Here is a 19,325-nt window from a genome sequence, read left to right as displayed (position 1 = left end):
AGGCTTAGTCCTTCAACCACGAAGGTGGCTGGTACTTGGATCTCTGACAGAGCACCATGTGGTCAAGGCTGCCACCACTGAAGGAGTGTACTGTGGCTGTTTATCTGACTTCTGAGTTTCACACATGGTTAGCGCTGACAATGTTGAAAAACCTTGTAGTAGTAGCTCTTTCCTGATGCTGGACAGATACTGACACACTCCAAAAACAGGAAGCGATTACTTCTGGTCTCCTCACAAGTGTGTCCTATTGCTGGAGCTGTGGTGGTCGCATGCTCTTAGGCACTGAGTGAGCCATGTCATTTGCCTGTGCTCAAGCCCCACAGGTAAATGTAATAAAAGGGAAGAAGGTGCATTAGAGAGAAACTAAAGAAAACCACTCATTATGGGTGTGTAGAGCTGTGAATTTTCCCATCCCTGGGTCCCTTCTCACTCAAAGATTCTATGATAACTTGATTAAAATGACTAATTTTCATATATACTGCCTTATATTCTAAATTTTATCTCATTTGGAATCACGAAAATACTGTGAACTTGTTTGTTAATGCACATAAATACTTAATATCTGTGACTTAAACTAGTGACTAGAATGGACTAGTTTGCAGCAGACCAAACCTCCTGGCAAGAACAACTATAAGACCAGATAAAATACAAAAGAACATTTCTTTGGTTATTATTTGGAAGGCTATTATTTGGCATTCAAATTGAACTATCAGGCAAGAGGGAGGGAAAAACCCTCTTTAGAATAAGATATCATACAAAGTATCTAGAATTTTTTATACAAAATGTCCAACATTCAATTAGAAATGGCCATGAATGATGCAAAACAGGACATGGATTTTCAAATAACTGTAATTAATATGTTCAAGAAAATGGATGACAAGATGGAGACGTTTCAGAAAATAATTTGAATCTATAAAAGGAATCAAATGGAATATATAGAACTAAAAAATACAAAAACTAAATTTTAAAAACTCAATAGATAGGTTTAATGGAAGATTGGGCAGAGCTGGAGAGAGGATTAGTGAACTGGAATATAGTTTGGTAGAAAATATCCGATTGAAGCATGAATGAGAAAAGAGGATGGAACATACAAAAAAAGTATATGAGAGATATGTAGGAAATGCTGACAATACCTAGCACACATCTAACCAAAGTCACAGAAGGACAGGAGGAAGAGAATGGAGCTGAAGCAATATCTGAAACAATTATGGCCAAGAAATTTCCAAAATTGGTAAAAGACTTCAAGCCACAGATTAAAGAAATGCTATGAATTCCCATGAAGACAAATACAAAAGAGCTTAGAGCCCATCAAACATGGTATGGTCTAAGGTCTAAAGGGGCATTTCACAAAAATGAAGTGTGGCCCCAACTTTGAATCTCTTCACTGTGGGGCTTGTGAGTGAGGGAGAGGAAGAAGAAGCAGGAAGCAGGGAGCAGGGCTCTAGCATGGCTGCTGATGGAGGAAAATTAGGAGGGAATGGGAGTAGCCTCAGAGGTTCATTGATCCCCTGAAACATTTCTTGAAGACCTGTAACTCAAGATATCACAGAAAAATGGCTGACTTTGGCCTCTCTTTTCTTAAGGAAAAAAATACCCATAGTAATTCCTACTTGGAACTACTTATATGAAGGGGCAGAAAAGCCAACTCGGTTGAGACAATGAAGAGATTTCGGTTCATGTTACTGCAAAGTCTGGCAGCAGCGAGAGCTGTAGGCACGGTTTGATCTAACCATTCAGGTGTCAAATCAAGGATCTGCTTTCATGCTGGCTCTTTGCTTTACCTAGTGTTGGCATCGACTTCAGGCTCTACGTGGTCGTCCCCGAACTGCTCCAGGTGGGCACTCCTCTGCAATAGCAAAATAGCCATGGTGGCTATGTCATCACATCTTCACAGATCTCTTTTGGAAGGTCTTTCCAGGAAGGAGAGAACTTTACTGGCTAAGAAACTATAGCAGATATGTCCTCTCACCTCTGAGGCTCAGATTGAGTTTTATGTCCATCTTTGAACCGAGACTGTGATTGAGATACCATGATGGTCTTCAACTAATCAGAGACCAAGCTTGAAGCTGAAAATGGAGGTCAGTCCTGCCAAACCACAGCACTGGGATGGGGGAGGAGTGGTCCCCACACAGTAAAATACAGTTGCTGTCACTAGAAGTGGGTAATCACCAGAGAAGGAACGAATGCTGGAAGCCAAAAAAAAAAATTCTGCTCAAATCACACGGCATGGCCCATGAGGCCCTTTAGCTCCGGGAACACCTGACCCAGTGGTCTTCCCTTTTCATCCTGCGTCAGCTTGGCTCTCTTCTCAGCTGTTGCTTGAATGCACCAAACACCTCTCCCTCAAGGCCTTTGCTCTCGCCATAGCTTTTTCCTGGAATGCTCTTTCCCCAGATGTTTGCATGACTTTCTCCCTTGTTTCTCCACTCATGGCTCTATTTAAATGTTACTTCAGAGAGGCCTTTGCTGAATTGCCTATCGAAAATACAACTGCATTTCTTTCTATCCTCGTAATTGGCTTCGGTTGTGTTTATAGCATTTATCACTACTTCACATTATTTTATGTCTCTCTTTGTTTGCCCTCACCACTGGAATGCATGCTCCATGAGTAGATTCTCTTGCTCATTGTTGTATCGTGGTGCCTAAAACAGTGCCTAGCATATAGTAAACACTTAACAAATGTTCGTTGAATGAATGAATTGGAATCCCAGACCTAACCCCACCTCTGCTGTCTTAAGTGGGGAACTGAAACCTTATTGCCTCAGTTTTCTCATCTGTCAAATGGAGATACTTTCTGCCTCACAGGGTTATTCTTTAGATTTAGTAAGAAAATGTGTGGGAAATGTCTGGAATGTATAGATATTTTATATATATTACTTTCCTTCTCACAAAGCTTCATTCAGTGGGTCCAGTGAGGCTAGAAGCCTTTATTTAAATCAGTTATTATCAACCCTGGCTTCATTTTAGAATTACCTAGGGAATTCTTTAGAAGCACTGAGCTCAGCTCTCACCCCCAGAGGTTCTGATTTAATTGGCCTGGTGTGACGCCTAAGCATTGGCAATTTTTAAAGCTCCCCAGGTGGGTCTAATATGCAGCCAGTGCTGAAGACCACTAATTTCCAGTCATTAGTGGGACGGATGGCAGGACTGGCTGTGTAACCATCAGACCCACTGGAAGCCTTGTAAAACCTGGCCCTTCCAACACCTGGAAATCTCTAGAAGCCAGCTTGGCTCATTTCCTCCAGTACAAACCTTCAACTGGCAGACTAGACAGATGGTTATTATTTATCCTTCCCGCTGTGTTAGACAGAAAAAAAATCAGCTCTGCTTCGGATTTGTCAGATGAGTTTTACATGTGCAAACCATTACCTTTTTCTATGCTTGTGGATATTAGGAGGGAGAAAGGGAAGCTTAAAGGAGACCAGGGAGAGTAGCATGTATTGTCTCTGAAAGAAACTTTTAAAAGTGCAGAGAAACTGGCCCAGGACAAGGTCTAGGCTCTAGATCTCATACTAACAGGGATAATGCATGTGAACAGGACCCAGAAAAATACCTGGCCCATCGTAGTTAAGCAAACTAGATTTGCTGAAGGTCATATAATAGTAATAACACAACGACCAACGAATCCTTGTGTTGAGCATCTTCCCTGTGTTAAGTATTTTATGTAGGTAATTGTTTTATCTCTACAACATTACAGTAAATCGCTGGTTTTCTCCCCTTTCACAACTGCCAGAATTAGGATCTGAAAGCTTGCAGCTGGAAAGGGAAGGCTCAGGATTAACATTCAGGTCTGACACCAAAGTTCATCTTCCTGCCTTTATGCTATATACTGTTTCTAGAATCCGCTTAACTCTCCAACTCTATGACTCAGAGTAATTTGAGCCTTTTTCGCCTGCAGTAAACAGAAAGCTTTTCCTTCACATACTGAGTGAAATAAGCAGGGGCCAATGCTACTGGGTGATGATTGGTTCCCATGACAACTTAAATTTTCAGTAGATTAAATCAAATCTGCCTCAGAGGGGCTGCCCTAACTGGCTGCCATCATGATCGTCATTAAGCATCTATTAAGTTTTAATCTATAAAGCATCTGGGTTAGGTATGGGAAGATAGAGAATTGCGGAGAAAAATCTCTCGTCTCCAAGGGCCTGAAAAGAAATTGGAGAAACAGAACTATATGGTCAGTGACTTTATTTTCCGTACTCCAAATTAGGGCACGTGGTCATTCCTTCAGTCAACAAGCATGCATTGAGTACTTACTCTAATGCTGGGGCTGGGGCTTCAGAGAAGATTAGGAAATCACATTGTTTTCTCCATCAAGAAACTGAGGGAAAAGCTTCATAATGATTCATAGGTGCAATGTTAAAAGTCTAACAAAAGGCTTTTTTACTCTGATATGCAAATTTGTTTACAGAAGCGTCGTTACATAGATAACAGTAGTAGTGAACATTTATTGAGCACTTGCTGTGGTCTGGGTATTTGCTTCACATATGCTAGTCCATTTAGTCCTCCCAATAACCTATAGGTGGCATCACCTCCATTTTACAGAAGTGGAGACTGAGACACAAAGAGGACAGGTAAGTTGCCCAAGGTCGTGCAGCTTATAGAGACAGGAGCCAGGACTCTCTACCACAGTCTCACTGCTGCCTCTATCTTTGGTTTAAAATTTATTGATTGAACCATTTTTATTGAAAACAGTGAGACCCTACTCATAAACAATATGTATTTGTTAATGGCATATTTGAATTATTCGCTGAATATTGAAGCTGAAGCTCACAGAAATCTGTGCTGTGTGGTTGTCACACGCATTTGTAAAATGAAGTCGCCGAGCCTGATGAAGGTCCTGAGTGCTGAATGGATGATGCCCACGATAAGCCTTAGAGGATTTCAGCAGAAAGTCTTTGTGTCTTTTTCTTGCATCCTAAGGAAATTTCTTCTATTTGTGAAGATAGCAGCCTGATCAAGTAGGACCTGGGCAGCAGAATCCCTGGGTTAGGGATACTGTTCAGGCCTTTTCCCGTACAGAACCTCTGACCACTGAAAGGAGAGGGAAGGCAGAAGAGGGAGGTTTTGCCTGATCTTTCAGGCACGTACCTGTGTGGAGAGAGGGCACAGAAGTGCCTGCTTTTCTGTTAAGAGGTAGGACGATGGGAAGAGGCCTCTTCCCACTCCCCAGACTGTACAAGCCCTCCTGATTCAGGGCAGTTCTACAGGCTCTTGTCTCTGCTTATCTGGAACTCGCTGCTCCTTGTGCACGCCCACCATCACCTTTGCCTGGAAGTTCCTATTCGTCCTTCAGGTCCACAGTTTGTGTCACTTCCTCCAAGAAGCCTTCTCTGATCCTCCATCACTCCCACCCTCACCCCAAAACAAGTTTAAATATTTTCACATCTTCTTTTGTTGTGTTTATGGTAGTTTGTGATTAAAGAATCATTTCGAGTAATTGTTTAGCATCCACCTCCCCTTTGTGAGGTCCAACAGGGCAGGGGCGAGGTCGTTCTTATCCACTAGTGTATCCCCATTGCCTAACACAGTGCCAGCTACACAGCAGAGCCTCAACATTTTCTGTGCCTGGATGTATGTGTTACAATGAAGAGACCACACTAAACCCTTCCACTTTTTCTTTCTTTTCCAGGAGAGAAAGGAAAGGAAACCTCTGCCACTCCAGTGCAACCTGACATTCCTGAGAGGTCTCAAGGCACAACTGAGCACATGGTATGCACCTGGGTATATGGAGCTTGGGGAAGAGCTTCACCCATCCTTTGCCTTCTATTCTCTGATGCTGGGTGGGGTCCTCTATCCTGGGTTTGTGATTTCCACCCACTGCCTTGATGTCAGACTATCTTTGACTTCCAGAGTCTTCTCTGATGGAGAAGGGAGGCAGAAAACTCCTGAATTGTAGTCTGGTTCCTGTCCTAGCTGGTATGCCTGCAGAAACCTCTTGCCACCACCTGGTAATGGGGGTTGCACCTGCCCCAAGAAATCGTAGCATGTGCACTGGTGTCTTTCCAAAACCTGTGACCAATCCTCCCACTGCCGTCAAAATAAAGGGTGGTTCTGAGACCTATTTTAATATCTTAAATTCAGCTTCCAGAAACTGAGGGTGACCTTTTTCCCAGACATCACATTTTAAAATGTAATGGCCTCTTTGAGTTAAAAAAAAAATCTGGCAAGCAGTTAAATTCTGTTTTAATATTCCTAGCACTTAGCCAGGAAAAGATGCAGACAGAGTTGAAAAGCAGCCTGAGTTTTTCTGTTGTTGTTGTTTTTTAAATGCCCGAATTAGAACATAATTCATCTTAAAATGACGGGAGGCCTCTTCATGCACTTCACACTTTGAAATATTTTAGAAAATAGTATCCATTTTGGCAAGCCTCTTGCCATGCAAGAAACAACAGCAAATGCTTTTCTCCTTGAGTGTTGTCTGTTGTGAATAAGATTATAAAAAGTACACTTTGTTCTTTTATTTTGCCTCCTCTTTGAGGATTTTACAGCGTCTCTGCAATAACTGATTTTGCTCACATTCCTATATAAGCAGCATTCATTGTCCCACTTTTTAGAAAAAGGAATTGAAGCAGAGGTTTCGTAAAGCAACTTTCCTATTTTCCCAGAGAAAATCATTCATTCATTCACTTATTCATTCAGTAAATGCGTCTTGAGAACCAGCTATGTGCTAGCCACTAACCAGACCTTGAGGATACATAAATGACTATCTCACAGGCCAGTCTCCAGATTTCTGGTAGAGGAGAGAGATATTATAATAAACAATTACAACATTCTATAATAAGTGCTGAGATGGATAAAGTGTCCGCAAAGAATCGCCGCTCACCTTGGCTGTTGGGGAAGGCTTCCTGCAAGAAGTGAAATAGGAATTGGGTCTTGAAGGATGATTAGGAGCCCAATCATCCAAGGATAAGTGGCAAGAAGGGCTTTTACAACAGAGGGAGTGGTATGTACAAGGCACAAAACAGCCTCGTGTTTTCTGGTTTTGTGTGGCTGGAGAAACAGATGTATACGTAGGATTGAAAGCAGATAAGCAAGAACAAGAACTTGAATGGTGTTATGTGCCAATCAAGAAATGCGGACTTCTTCCTGACACAATGGGACCAAAACAGTACACGATGTGTTAGTTAGTTACTTGCTTTCTTACTCACCTACTTAGTTCAGCCTAATTCAGGTTCATACAAATTCCCCCTTTCCCTGCCTTTAGTGGTCAAAGAGAGTGTTGATATATCTGAAGAAATATAAAATTATTAAAATCAGTGTCTCAGATCCAAGGACCTCTTTGAACTCGCGGCAATCATCCTGCATGTAAATATGTGTTTGCCTGGGTAGATTATCTAAAGCTTTCATCGGATTTCTAAATTGATCCAAAGCTCTAAAAAGAATGAGAATCACTACTCTATTTACTTTATGAAAACTTTCAGCTTTTCCCAAAATTAATTTTATCAAAATAGAATTCTTTTATATTAATCTCTTAAAATTTACTGGTTGCTGTTCATCCATATGGGTACAATTTAATGTAGCATTCTATTATTTCAAATAAAACAATTCTTCGTGTTTCCCAGTAGCAGCTTAATCCATGTTTATTAACAAACTGAAAACGGCTTCTGATTACAGTTACTATTCTTTAGAGCTATAGGATCTTCACAGTTTATATGTGAGAAGTTTGAGGCAAAGGTACAAAACTGAAGAAATTCAGGTATTTGAAAGTTGGGGGAAGCACAGATGGTATTCAAAAGAGGCATAATTCCATGGTGAATTAGTTAAGATTATTTGGATTGCAATTAAGAGAACAAACTCTACTGACTTAATTTATTGGAAGGATGGAGTAGCATGTTATGCTACCTAAGGATAGGAATGTGACCTGTAACAGTGAACTAAAATCCGGGACTTGAACTTCACCATGACTTCCTATATCTTTCCTCTTTTCTCTGCTATCAGCTTCCTGTCCTCTCTCTCTCTTTGTCTCTCTCTCTCTCTTTCTGGACAGACCAGCTTTTTCTCATTTCCAGTACAGAGTGTGGAAAACCTGCTTAAGTTCCTACCTCTCACACAAAATGATCTCTGTGTGTATGTCTCTCTGTCTTCATCTCTCACAAATAGTCCCAAATTTCTAGACAACAGGTGTATTGGTCCAATTGCACCAGATGCCCAGTCCTGCACTGTACACTTAGGCACGGCTGTTCTGTCAACAACCTTATGGATCGGCAGGAGGGATAATTCCTGGAAAGTGAGGTTGTGCAGATCAAACAATAGATGCCCACTCTCTACATGGTAGGTGATAGAATGCCTTACATGGCTGCCAGAACTCGGTTGTCTATTTATCCTAAAAATATCTCTAATTTGAATTAGACATGAGGTTGGGATACCCAGCTGATCTAGACATAAACTCTACACCTCCTCCCAGTTTTGTGTCTGCCATTCACTGCATCATCTTAGTAAATCACTTCCACGCTGCAGGCTTCAGCTTCCATAGTTAGATGAACAGGACAGACAGAACTAGTGTTGCTTTATGGTCCATTATAATGAGCCCACGAGCCTAAGACAGTATCATTATTCTTTTAATCACTCTTTTTCAAGAACCTCATGCTCATGATCCAGAGGTTGTCCCGTCAAGAAGTTATAAGCATTTCCTGAAGGCCATCCCCTGTGGATCCCACTAGTACAAATAGAGTAGAACATTATGAAAAGTCTCAGCCAGTTACAGAAACCTTTTCTTTGTGAAAATCAGAAATGCAAACTAATTAAAGTCATGATTTCACCCTTCTCTTAAAAAAATAGAAACCATTCAACATAGTAGTTTATGTCCAGTAAAACTTGGCAGATACAGTCCTGTGGCACTGAGGACTTGAAACTCATCCTCCCAGCTTTACAAAGCCAAATCTTGCAAAAAATCTTGCTATTTGTGTGGCTTCATCTTGGGCCAGGAGACTGGAGAAGATCTAGGTGGTGAACATGTTGCCAGTAAGATGCTTGTGTTGTTTTGGTAGAAAACTCCAGAAGAGGATCTGCAGCCAGAAAACCCTCCTGCTGAGACTTCAGCCCCCAAAGATCCCCTGAGCTCTTTGAAGATCAGGCCAGTCTCACAGCCTTCCGTGAGTCCAGTGATGAAGAACGAGTCTGAAGAACGGGAGACATGGATTCACAGATTCAGGAAGCTAGAAAATGCCCTCTACCTGTGTGATCTGAGTAATGCAGGTGAAGTGTGACACTTAAAGCTAATGGACTTTCTGTTTGTGTTCTAATTGGAAAGTAGACACCTCATTTTCTTTCACTTCTTAACAAATACAATTTGTATGTAAACCACGTGCCTGGCACTGTGCTAAGCACAATCAGGAAATACAAAGATGACTCAGATGTGTTTCCCCCACCAGGTTGCTTACAGTTTCTTTGTGTATCCCATCCTTCCTCCACTCCACCACCTGAGTCTAACCCATAGTCCAATCTTGCGATTCCCCTGATTGACATTTTCAGCATGGCTGCTAAAAGGCTGAACTCCAAACTTCTTGGCAAGGCAAAATCTGGTCCCTGTACGCCTAACTAGTCTCTTTTCCTTCAGTTGCTATTCTCTCTGCATATCCTACCCCATCATAGTGAACAATGTGCCTTGCTCAAATGCGATTTCTCCTGTGGCTACGCCCTCCATCTGAGCTGTCTGCCTCTCCTCTACCTACCCCACCCTCTGCCGACTCCCCATCTTGTCCAACTGGCTAATTAATACCTAAATATCTTTTATGTTGGAACTCAACCTCTACTCTTCTGAGACTCCCCAGACAGATCTATGCCAACCTTTATCTGGCCTCTTAGAGTTCTTCAATATCCAGTATCATATTTGATATATTGTATTTTTTTATTTGGGGGCTTGTTACTATCTCACCAGTAGACTATATTCCCTTTTTATCCCATATATCTTGCATAATTCTATTCAACACTTTTTTGAGGCAATAAATAAATAAATAAATAAATGTCCATAAATAACTAAATCCAAGCTGGGAGGTGATAAATGCTGTTAGAGTGTGCTACATAGGCATTCAGAGAAAGGAGATTCCTTCCCATGAAGTGATCAGGAAGTCTATGGTAATGTGGGATTGATCATTAGAAATCAAGGGCAGTTTGTATACAAAGGAATGAAATAGAGGGCCCTTTCTGGCAAAGGTGCAGGTTAGCCAAGCAAAGTGTTGTGTGTGAAGCTCAATACAAAGAGTTTGGTTTGGATAAAATGTAAGGACTATTAAGAAGAATGTCAAAGGATGAAAGATGGGACCAGATCTAGGAAGATCTTAGATGCCAGACCAGGGGATTAAGATTTCATTCAAAGACAATGAGTAGTACTGAAGATTTCTAAGCAGCAGAGTGGTATGGTCAAGTTGTACTTCAGAAAGATCCTTGGTGCCTCTGTGCAGAATGAAGGAGAAATTGAAAGCAGGAAAAGGAGGAAGGAGGTTATTGCAATGTCCAAGTGAGAGAGGATGAAATCCAGAACCAGGTCAGAGACCCGCAGAATGGAGAAGAGGAGCAGATACAAAAGCACAAGGGCGGAAATTGTTGTACTTAATACACACTGTGGTTCATGAAGGGTTAGTGTATCGTACGTGGATCTGAAAACATGGAACTTGTAGAAACAGAGAGTAGAATGGTGGTTTCCAGGGGAAATGAGGAGATGTTGTTTAAAGGGTACAAACTTTCAGTTATCAGATGAATAAGTTCCAAGGATCTAATGTACAGCAGTGTATTGTGTACTTGAAAGTTATTGTGAGAGTAGAGCTTTAATGTTCTCACCATAACAACAACAACAACAAAATGGTAATTATGTGAGGTAAAGGATGTGTTAACTAACCTTATTATGGTAGAAGTTTTACAATATATACATGTATCAAATCATCACATTGTATACCTTAAACTTACACTGTGTTGTTTGTCAAGTATGTATCATTTAAAAAGGAGTTAGTGTACACATTAGTACACTCTAGAAGTAATCATATAACAATAGCAATGCTTGTCTTTTCATTCTCTCTGTGTGTTTTTGTTGTTGTTTCATTTTGCTTTCAATTTCCAAAGCAATTTGATTTTAGACCACATGAAGTATAACTACCTTACAATACCCATGGTCTTCTAATAATTATACCAAAGAGAGGGGAAAATAAAAATTTTAAATGAACAATTCATCTAGCTGAATTAGAAAACCATTTATTAAACATTTGTTATGAGCCCAGCACTGTGCTAGAGGCTGGACCAGGATGGAAACCAGAAAGGACGAATGTGGTCTCTGACCCCAGGGAGATTTTAGGTAAGACACAGAGCCTGGCAATAATTCAATGCCAGTGAAAAATTTTTGTAAAAAACAGCATGTAGTAAAGTATTATAATTGAAGATACAAATGAGAGTTAAAGAGTCCAAATGAAAGAGAGAAGAGATGAAAAGAAGCTCATCATCTGGTGTGAGCTGGCTACTTAGGAGAGGGCTCCCTGGAAGAGAAAGCTGGAGCTGAGCTATGAGAAGAGGTGGACTTTGGATAGTTGGGTTGGGAATTCCAAGTTTGAAACCATCTTCTGCAAATGTTAGAGGATGGAAATGAGTGTGATGAAGAAGAGAATGAACAAGACAGGACTGGAGTTCATGTTGGATTGGACAGTGAAGTTGAGACCCTCTGTGAATCCTGAGGGATAGGGCCCTAATTCTCTACCCAGGGTCTGCCAAAGGCTCAGCCAGAGGAGAACACAATGAAAGCTGAGATGGATCGTTTAGGGAAGATACCAGAAAAAAGGAGATCAAAGGATTACTGAAATAATCATGAGTCTAGGTATTAATACCAGGGCTATGAGGGTGATGATGGTGTTACAAACAAAAATGAAATGAAACACAACAAAAAGCTGAGTGGAGAGAAAAGACACTTTCAAAGAAACAAATGCTAACTTGCGATGATGGATGATGGATCATAAACTTAGTTGCTAAGAGACTCCCCAGAGACTGGGACCTCTCTCATACTTCTGAACTGTTGTAAGCAAAAATGGAGTTTTGTTAGCTTTGGAGGCAGATTCTAGCAGATTTGAAATGCCTTTCTCATGGCCTTTTCGCTATTTATGCCTGTTTTCTCTGTTTCTATGAAATTTGTTAATTCCTCAACAGCCAAGGAATGTGTCAGCGAGATCTGGGAACATCTACAACTATCTTTAATGAGGAAAGAGGATTAACTGAGGTCATTTTGTTGGTTTACTAACCACAGTATTTAGCAGACCACCATGACTCTGTTGTAGACACTGAGCGGATGATACCTACTGTGCTCACTGATGAATCACTGTTCTTTATTTTGTACAAGGAAATATTCAGGCCAGCGTGTTCTTTATCCAGGCTGAAGGCAGACCATTCATCATCAAATTAGCATTTCTGGGAACCTACTCTGTGCTCATTCTCTAATGGGGGTTGTCAAGAAAATATCGTTGAGGAGAAGGAATAAGGAATGACTGTAAATAACTGATCATGTTTTCTAAAGAAAGAGTGCTTGGGATACGTGTTTGGCTGAATGGTAGGTTTGGAATTTTCCCAGTGAACTAAAGGCTAGATGGAAAATATTTTAGAGTTCAAAGAGGCAGAATGCAATGAGAGCCCTCAAAGACGTTCTCTGCATGGGTCTGGACTTTCCATATTATGCATCGCTGACTCCTCACATCAACCACATGCTGAAGGGATTAGTGTCCTTGTTTACAGAGGAGAAAGCCATACTCAAAGTGATCAAATAAAAGCCAGTGGGAAGTTGAGCCATAATTCAAACCCTATTGAATTATTGCACTTCCCGCTATCTCAGACTCCCACAGCATACCAGGAAGAGCATGAGGTTTTCCTTGTTGGTTTGTTTCCTTGTTTATTTTTACCAGAAGACGTAGTTTCAGGTCTAGACTTCACCAATTGCTAAGTCCTGAGAGCCAGTCACTTATATTCTCTGAGCCTGTTTCCTCATCTATAAAATAGGACTGTTACCATTAAAACACCTCCCGGATTTGAGAAAGGGTCAAATAAGATTTGAAAATTCCTTGTAAACTGTAAAATGAAGTGGATGTTGAAGAGGCTCTTTTTGTTGTTTCTTTCATTTTGGTTCTGGTGGGACAAGGACAGGCTTTCCAACACTACGATGGATTGTAAGGGTTATTTTATGCAGCTGTCCTGGGCATCCCCTAATGGCAGTAAATTAGGCAGATAGAAATTTCAGTCAATGGACTTTAGTTTGACACTAGGAATCTCCTACAATGGTAAAGCTTAGAAGACAGTAGAAAATACCCCCACACAAATACACCAGTGGTGATTCTTACATGTATTTTTTAACATTACTTTTAATTTTTAATTAAAATAAATGATATTTATTTTAGTAATTTATTATTATTAAAATACAGTCTTATATATGTTAAATAATGTTGATAATATAACTGTTATAATTATCCTATAAAAATACCTGCATGGATGAGTGCTTACCAGTTCTGGGCACTGTGCTAAACACTTATTATTTTATTGGTTTTCATACAATTTAATTATCCCCATTTTAAAGTTGAGGAAACTGAGGCTTAAAAAGTTAAAGTACTTTTCCCAGTCAAACACTTACTCCAAAGCCCATGACTTATATTTTCAGAAGCAGAGTATGAGGAAATGTCTGGAGGGATCCAACCTAGTCCAGATCAAGAGCAGTCACCCAATTCAGAGAACTGCAAAGATGCAGTTGGCCAACTCAAAGGAAGATTTCTGTGGAGGAAAGGACCAACATTCTAATAGGAGAGGTAGACAATGAACAAACCTGAATAGAGTAGACAGTAAGCAAACTGGAATGGGAGGGATGGAAGGGATGAGGTGGGAGGGATGGAAGGGATGAGGTGGGAGGGATGGAAGGGATGAGGTGGGAGGGATGGGATGGGATTGGCTGGTAAGGATGGGATGGGAGGGATGGAAGGGATAGGAGGGATGAGTTGGGATGGGATTGGAAGCATGGGATGGGATGGGGCAGAACATAACCGAAGGGAATAAATCATATTAGGACCCCACTGTTAAGAAAACCCATTAGAGAGTACTTCAGAGAGAGGCATCATGCTCAACAGTCCTTGCACATTTAAATACAACCAGAACTTGGTAGCTTAAACAGACATAACAAGTACCCACTAAACCCTAACTCTAATGACCTTTTAGTGGCTTTCTACAAAATGACCAGGGGACTGCCTCTGGATTCTTTGAGAAAGAATTTTAGAATCATTATTACAGTCTGCACAAGTACAAGAGAGTAGAAGAGCATGTATCTTTCACTCACATAAAAGATATTTAAAAGCCTTTCATTGACAGCTGTAGGGTAGCTCTTCCAACTCAAGGAACATATCTAGAAAATAATATGAGCCTTAAACAAACTCTTCCCCTCATTCTATAATTTAGTGTAGTGATTTAATGCATGGGCTTGAGCAGCCTTGGGCAACTGACTCACAACCTCTGTTCCTCAGTTTCGAACTCTGTTGTGAGGATTAAATGAGCTGATATTGGTAAAATGCTTGCATGGGTACCTGAAACATGGTAAATTCTAAATAAAAGTATCAATCATTATTGTTATTGCTGTTGCACTCTAGTTAATTTTCTGGATATCTTATTGCCCCAACTGGTCCGGGAGCTTCCTGAGGTAAAACAGACCACTTCTCTAAATCCTCCATGTGCCCAAGCACAGTTCTGACATACATAAGCTCACAATTAGGGGCTTATGAATGAATTATTGATCTTTGCTGATGCTGTGTTCTATACTTAAACTCCTCTCTGCAGCTATCAAACGTACCCAACCCTAACGTAGAAAGCATATTGGCGCTGGTGTTGGTGTAGATGACTTGTGGGTACCAGAGCGCATCCTGTGACAATGAGCACCGCCATCTCTACTACACAGACTTAGACTCTGAGCCACAAGAAGTTATCACACAGCAAGCTGGAGGGAGTCACAGTAGACACAGTAGATGCACAGCAGAAATGCGTAAAAATTAGCTTCTTAAATCCTGCATGTTTAGGAACATCGTTCAAATACTTAATAAGATAAAAATAAGCCAAACAATTAGGAATTGTTTTTAGCAGGCACCCCATCTGTTTTCAAACTTGGCCTTAAAAGCTTTGTGGCTACAACAAACGTGTTTAAATTGCTTTAGAATCTGTCCATGGATTTTATTGGACCTCATCTCCCCTCCCCAAAATCACTCTCGACTCCCTCCTGATGTCTACACTGCATGTCCAGGACTTTAGTCATCTCTTTAGGGTATCACTTGATTTTTAAAAACTTAAAGTTTCAAAAGTTAGAATTTTATGTTTACTCCAAAGTCATTCAAGCTAATACATTTTTTCTCTTTTTTGTTTTCTCTGTTCTGTTTTAAAAACCTCCCCCTACCCTACCCAATCACAGGGGTCCTGGAGAAGGACCGAGCCAGACGCCTCATTCACAACTACAACCTCATTTACAACCTGTCCCTGAGCCCTCGGAAGATTGACCAGGCCTTGCGGAGATTCTGTTCTGGAGGAACTATGCTCCTGGAGCCAGCGCTTCAGTACTTAAAGGAGCTGTGACAACAGGCCTATATTGTGAGAACAATATATTTGTGAGAACAAATGTGTCCTTGCTCTCCCTTTTCACTCAGACTCGTGTTTGTCCCCAGCTGAGTATCATGGTGCAGGCACCGTCAGGGTGGAGGCCCAGGCAGCTAGTGTAGATGCGTGGACTTGGACTTGATTTCTGGCTATCGCAGCTCAAAGTGATCAGAGAAAACTAGGTTGTCTCTGCTAAGGTGGCAAGAACCCAATTACTTAAAATCCCCTTCTATTCTAATAAAGCTTGTTATTAATATTACATAGTTTTTTTCTATATTGCTGATCAAACTGTGTTCTTTGCAAACCTAGCAATTCCATATGGTAAAAAAAAACATGCTAGATGTTGTCAGCTCCTAAAAATGCCTGCCATACAGTAGACCTAAATACATCGTTTTTGAATAAGTAAGTCCACCCTTCCTCCACTCACTATTCTAGGGAGGATTTCCATATTATAAGAAAAATAAAAAGCATTAACAATGTATTATCTTTACTAAGCAGTAGAAGCAGAATTCCAAGGGAGGTTTTCTGAACAAGTCCAATATTTTCTGTAGTACAAAACCAGCGGATGTTACACTGTCTCAGGCATATTTTCCCAGAGGACTCGATAGAAGTTTTGAGGAGGGACTCCTAGGACAAAGGATTCTGGAAGTAGGTCACGTCTTCTTTGCTCCCTCTGGCGGGAAAATCAGGAAAACTTCCCACAACTCCCCATAGTTCTTGTGTCCTGAACATCCCCCAGCCTTGCCCCTCCCATGCAGTGCACACTTGCACGCACATCACTCCACACAGGGAGCATGAGCTCATTGAAGGAACACTGCCCCAGCGCTTCAGAGACCAGTGTGTTCCCAGGACCTTCCTGGATCCTGATTTTCGAGTCTGTGTGGGAGACAGGATAAAGGAGTTAGGTCAAGGGAAAGAGCAAACAGAAAGGCCTCTGAACACCCCCTCTTATCAGTTTTATATAATGGAGTATCTCATAAAATCTTATGGACAAAAGCTAAGAACAAAGTAATTTGGATCCACTAAAATTTGATCTCTGAGGGCCTTCTAGTCTGACCTGCTTTAGTTTTAATAATTCTTGAGTTGCCTAGAAAAATGCCTCTTGAGGCAGACTGACCACCTCCCTAACATTCTAGAACCCTTAGACCTGCTAGCTGCCTTTTAAGTCAGAGAAGTAAGCAAACAAACATGGCTTTTTCACGTTGTCACAACACCAAATGAGGAAAATTAGAATGTTGGATCAAACAATTCAGTATGCACTGGCAACTGCTGTGTGCTGGGAACTTGACATGTTTTGTTTCATCCAACTCTGACGATTCAATAAGACAGGTTTCACAGCTTCATTTCACAGATGAGGAAACCGAGGCTCAGAGAAGTGAAGGGTAAAAAAGCTGTTGGGTTGTGCCTGTTGATAAATCGCCAGAGGGGTAGGGCCTTCTGGAAGCTCTGATCACAGGATGCTAAGAATGCCCTAGTGTACCCTCCATTTCTGTGGGGAGGTGGAATGGAGGGAGTTGGGGTGAAAGGAGACCCTAAACATGAAACTAAGGTTATCAGACTACATCATAAGGTCCTGAGGGCGATGACTTCACCTTCCCAATTCTTTATGTCCAGCATCTGGGATAGCTCCTGATAGATGATAGCCTCAGCATCCACTAGTCACACACTGGAGGGACCCCAGTGACATGGAATTCAGCATGAAAGGAGCCCTCACAGCTCTGTGACTACAGGCTGTGCACACCCTTCCTCCTGTATTGTGGGCAGAGCGAATGCTTCTACAAGTGGGGCAGCCATGGCCAGATCCACCCACACCCACCACACCCACACTTCAACAGAGACTAGAGAAAGAATAGGCATTGAAACCAGCATATCCCAGCTCTAGTGCTTAGCAGGTAGTAGCCTTGGCAAGTTGTTTAATCTCCCTGAGCCTCATTTACTTCATCTGTAAGTCAGGAGTAATCGTACCTTTTCAGAGGAGTGTTACAAACACTGAACGCCATGCTGTGTGGACAGTTCCTTCCTTGCACGCAGAGATGCACCTTTCTTACGTCCCTTCCTTTGTTGCTGAGCGTTGGGAAGCTTGAACATGGTCTGTGTGGAGTGGCATAGGGAAGCAAGGCTATTGCTTCAGCAAAAACAAATTTTGAGATACATCTGCCTTCTGGAGCCAAGTGACTATTGCTCTTGGATCATGTCCTGTCTGGAATTCTCTACTTCTTCATCCCAAGGTGTGTGTGTGTATGTGTGTTCGTTTGCAATACTTGCACACTGTAGAAGTAAATACTCAGTTTTTCTCTGAGTAAACATTAAAAGAACAAGAATTCAACTTAAGTCATAGAGAAAAGCTTAGATATCAAGGTGACAATGTGACAGTAGAGATTAAATGATGTCTGACTGTGAGGAAAACCGCTGGACACAAACAGGAAAATGCTATGAGGTCATTATGCTTCAAAATATTGTTATGTTCTCTAGGATAGGACTTCTCCATGGTTTGCTTATGGAAAATCTGTTACCTTTCTCTCTCTTTTTTCTCATATCAGTGATGTTTTGCATATTCCTTGTGGCTGTGTCATTGTGGAATTCTAATAAACACTGGGCAGAGAAAGTTTGGTGTCCAAAGTCTTGACCAGCTTTCTCTATTAGAACCTTTCTAAAGGGGTGTCTGTGTGCAGGGACTGGTTAACCTCCGGTATGACCTGGGGAGAATTGATCCACTGTGTCTGCCCCAAATGTCTAAAGCCTCAGCCTCTAAAGAAGGAAAGAGCACTTAAAACACGACAGAGGTTGGATCGCACCAGCTGGGCAGACACTTTCCCAGATGTGTGACCCTGAGCAATTCACTACCTCCCCCATAAAGTCATTCATATTAAAGGAGATAATGCTTGCAAATTGCCTAGCACTACACCTGGCACATAGACGTCCTCCATAAGGGGAAACTGGCTTACTACTTTATTCTTATGCAGGGTTTTGGTGTACCTCATTCAATGGGCCAAATCACTAAGGGACTTTTCCAGGTACAGACACCTTCCAAGCCAACAGCTGGCTCACTGATGGTGCGGTCCTGGAGGGCAGAGGTCATGTCCTCCACATTCCTGTTCTTCATTCTCTCACCTGCACCTTCTCCTCACAGTAACCCAACTAGGTTGACGTTACTACGCCATTGCACAGATGAGAAACTGAGGCTCAGGTTGGCAAAAGTACTGCCTGAGGCCTTACAGCTAGTGAGGGACTGAGCCAGCATTAGAATCCAGTGCTCAGCTTCAAGTTCAAGAGTGCCCTGCAGTCACAGTCAGAGCAAAACCCCACAGGATTCTCTTTAGGGTGTGTGATCTGTCTCCCAAGCAGGTCTGGCCATCACTCCAAGCCAGGACCAATGGCTTCCCCATCTTCGTCCTCAGCACAGAGCCCAGATTCACTGCCCAGTGGGCACCTGGAAACCTTCTGTTGATTGGAGCCCCTACATGCACGTTTAGAACCCTAGCAGCTTTTGTCCCACTTCCACTTCTCCCAGCTTCATCACCACCTTCTGGGGACGGGAACAAAGGCTGTTTTCAGGACTCTCGGTGTGGCACGGTCACACAAGCAGAAGCACAACTGTACAGAAGGCACTGTCCAAAGAGTTTGCTATGTGCTCCCTGACTCTTCAGAGGAATTTCTCAAGATCATTAAAAGAAACAATAACAGGGTTTGATATTCTAATTGGGATCAGAAATTGTACAGATTTGGAGCTGGCCAGAGAACTG

General features: G+C 41.7%; 1 protein-coding gene across 2 annotated transcripts in view; it reads left to right on the top strand.

Moving 5' to 3' along the window:
* Positions 1-15,821, top strand: part of C4H1orf87 (chromosome 4 C1orf87 homolog) — a 73,967-nt gene extending 58,146 nt beyond the window's left edge. For both annotated transcript variants that reach the window (XM_058538167.1, XM_058538166.1), the window contains 3 exons: positions 5,633-5,712; positions 8,991-9,198; positions 15,401-15,821. In XM_058538167.1, the coding sequence (XP_058394150.1) occupies positions 5,633-5,712; positions 8,991-9,198; positions 15,401-15,561 (449 nt within the window). In that variant the 3' untranslated portion in view covers positions 15,562-15,821. The remainder of the gene's footprint in view (positions 1-5,632; positions 5,713-8,990; positions 9,199-15,400) is intronic.
* The last annotated feature ends 3,504 nt before the right edge of the window (positions 15,822-19,325 follow it).

The sequence above is a fragment of the Diceros bicornis genome, chromosome 4 (assembly GCF_020826845.1).
Source record: "Diceros bicornis minor isolate mBicDic1 chromosome 4, mDicBic1.mat.cur, whole genome shotgun sequence".
Taxonomy (NCBI): domain Eukaryota; kingdom Metazoa; phylum Chordata; class Mammalia; order Perissodactyla; family Rhinocerotidae; genus Diceros; species Diceros bicornis.
The sequence above is the reverse complement of the archived record's forward strand: the minus strand, read 5'-3'. Positions and strand labels throughout refer to the sequence as shown.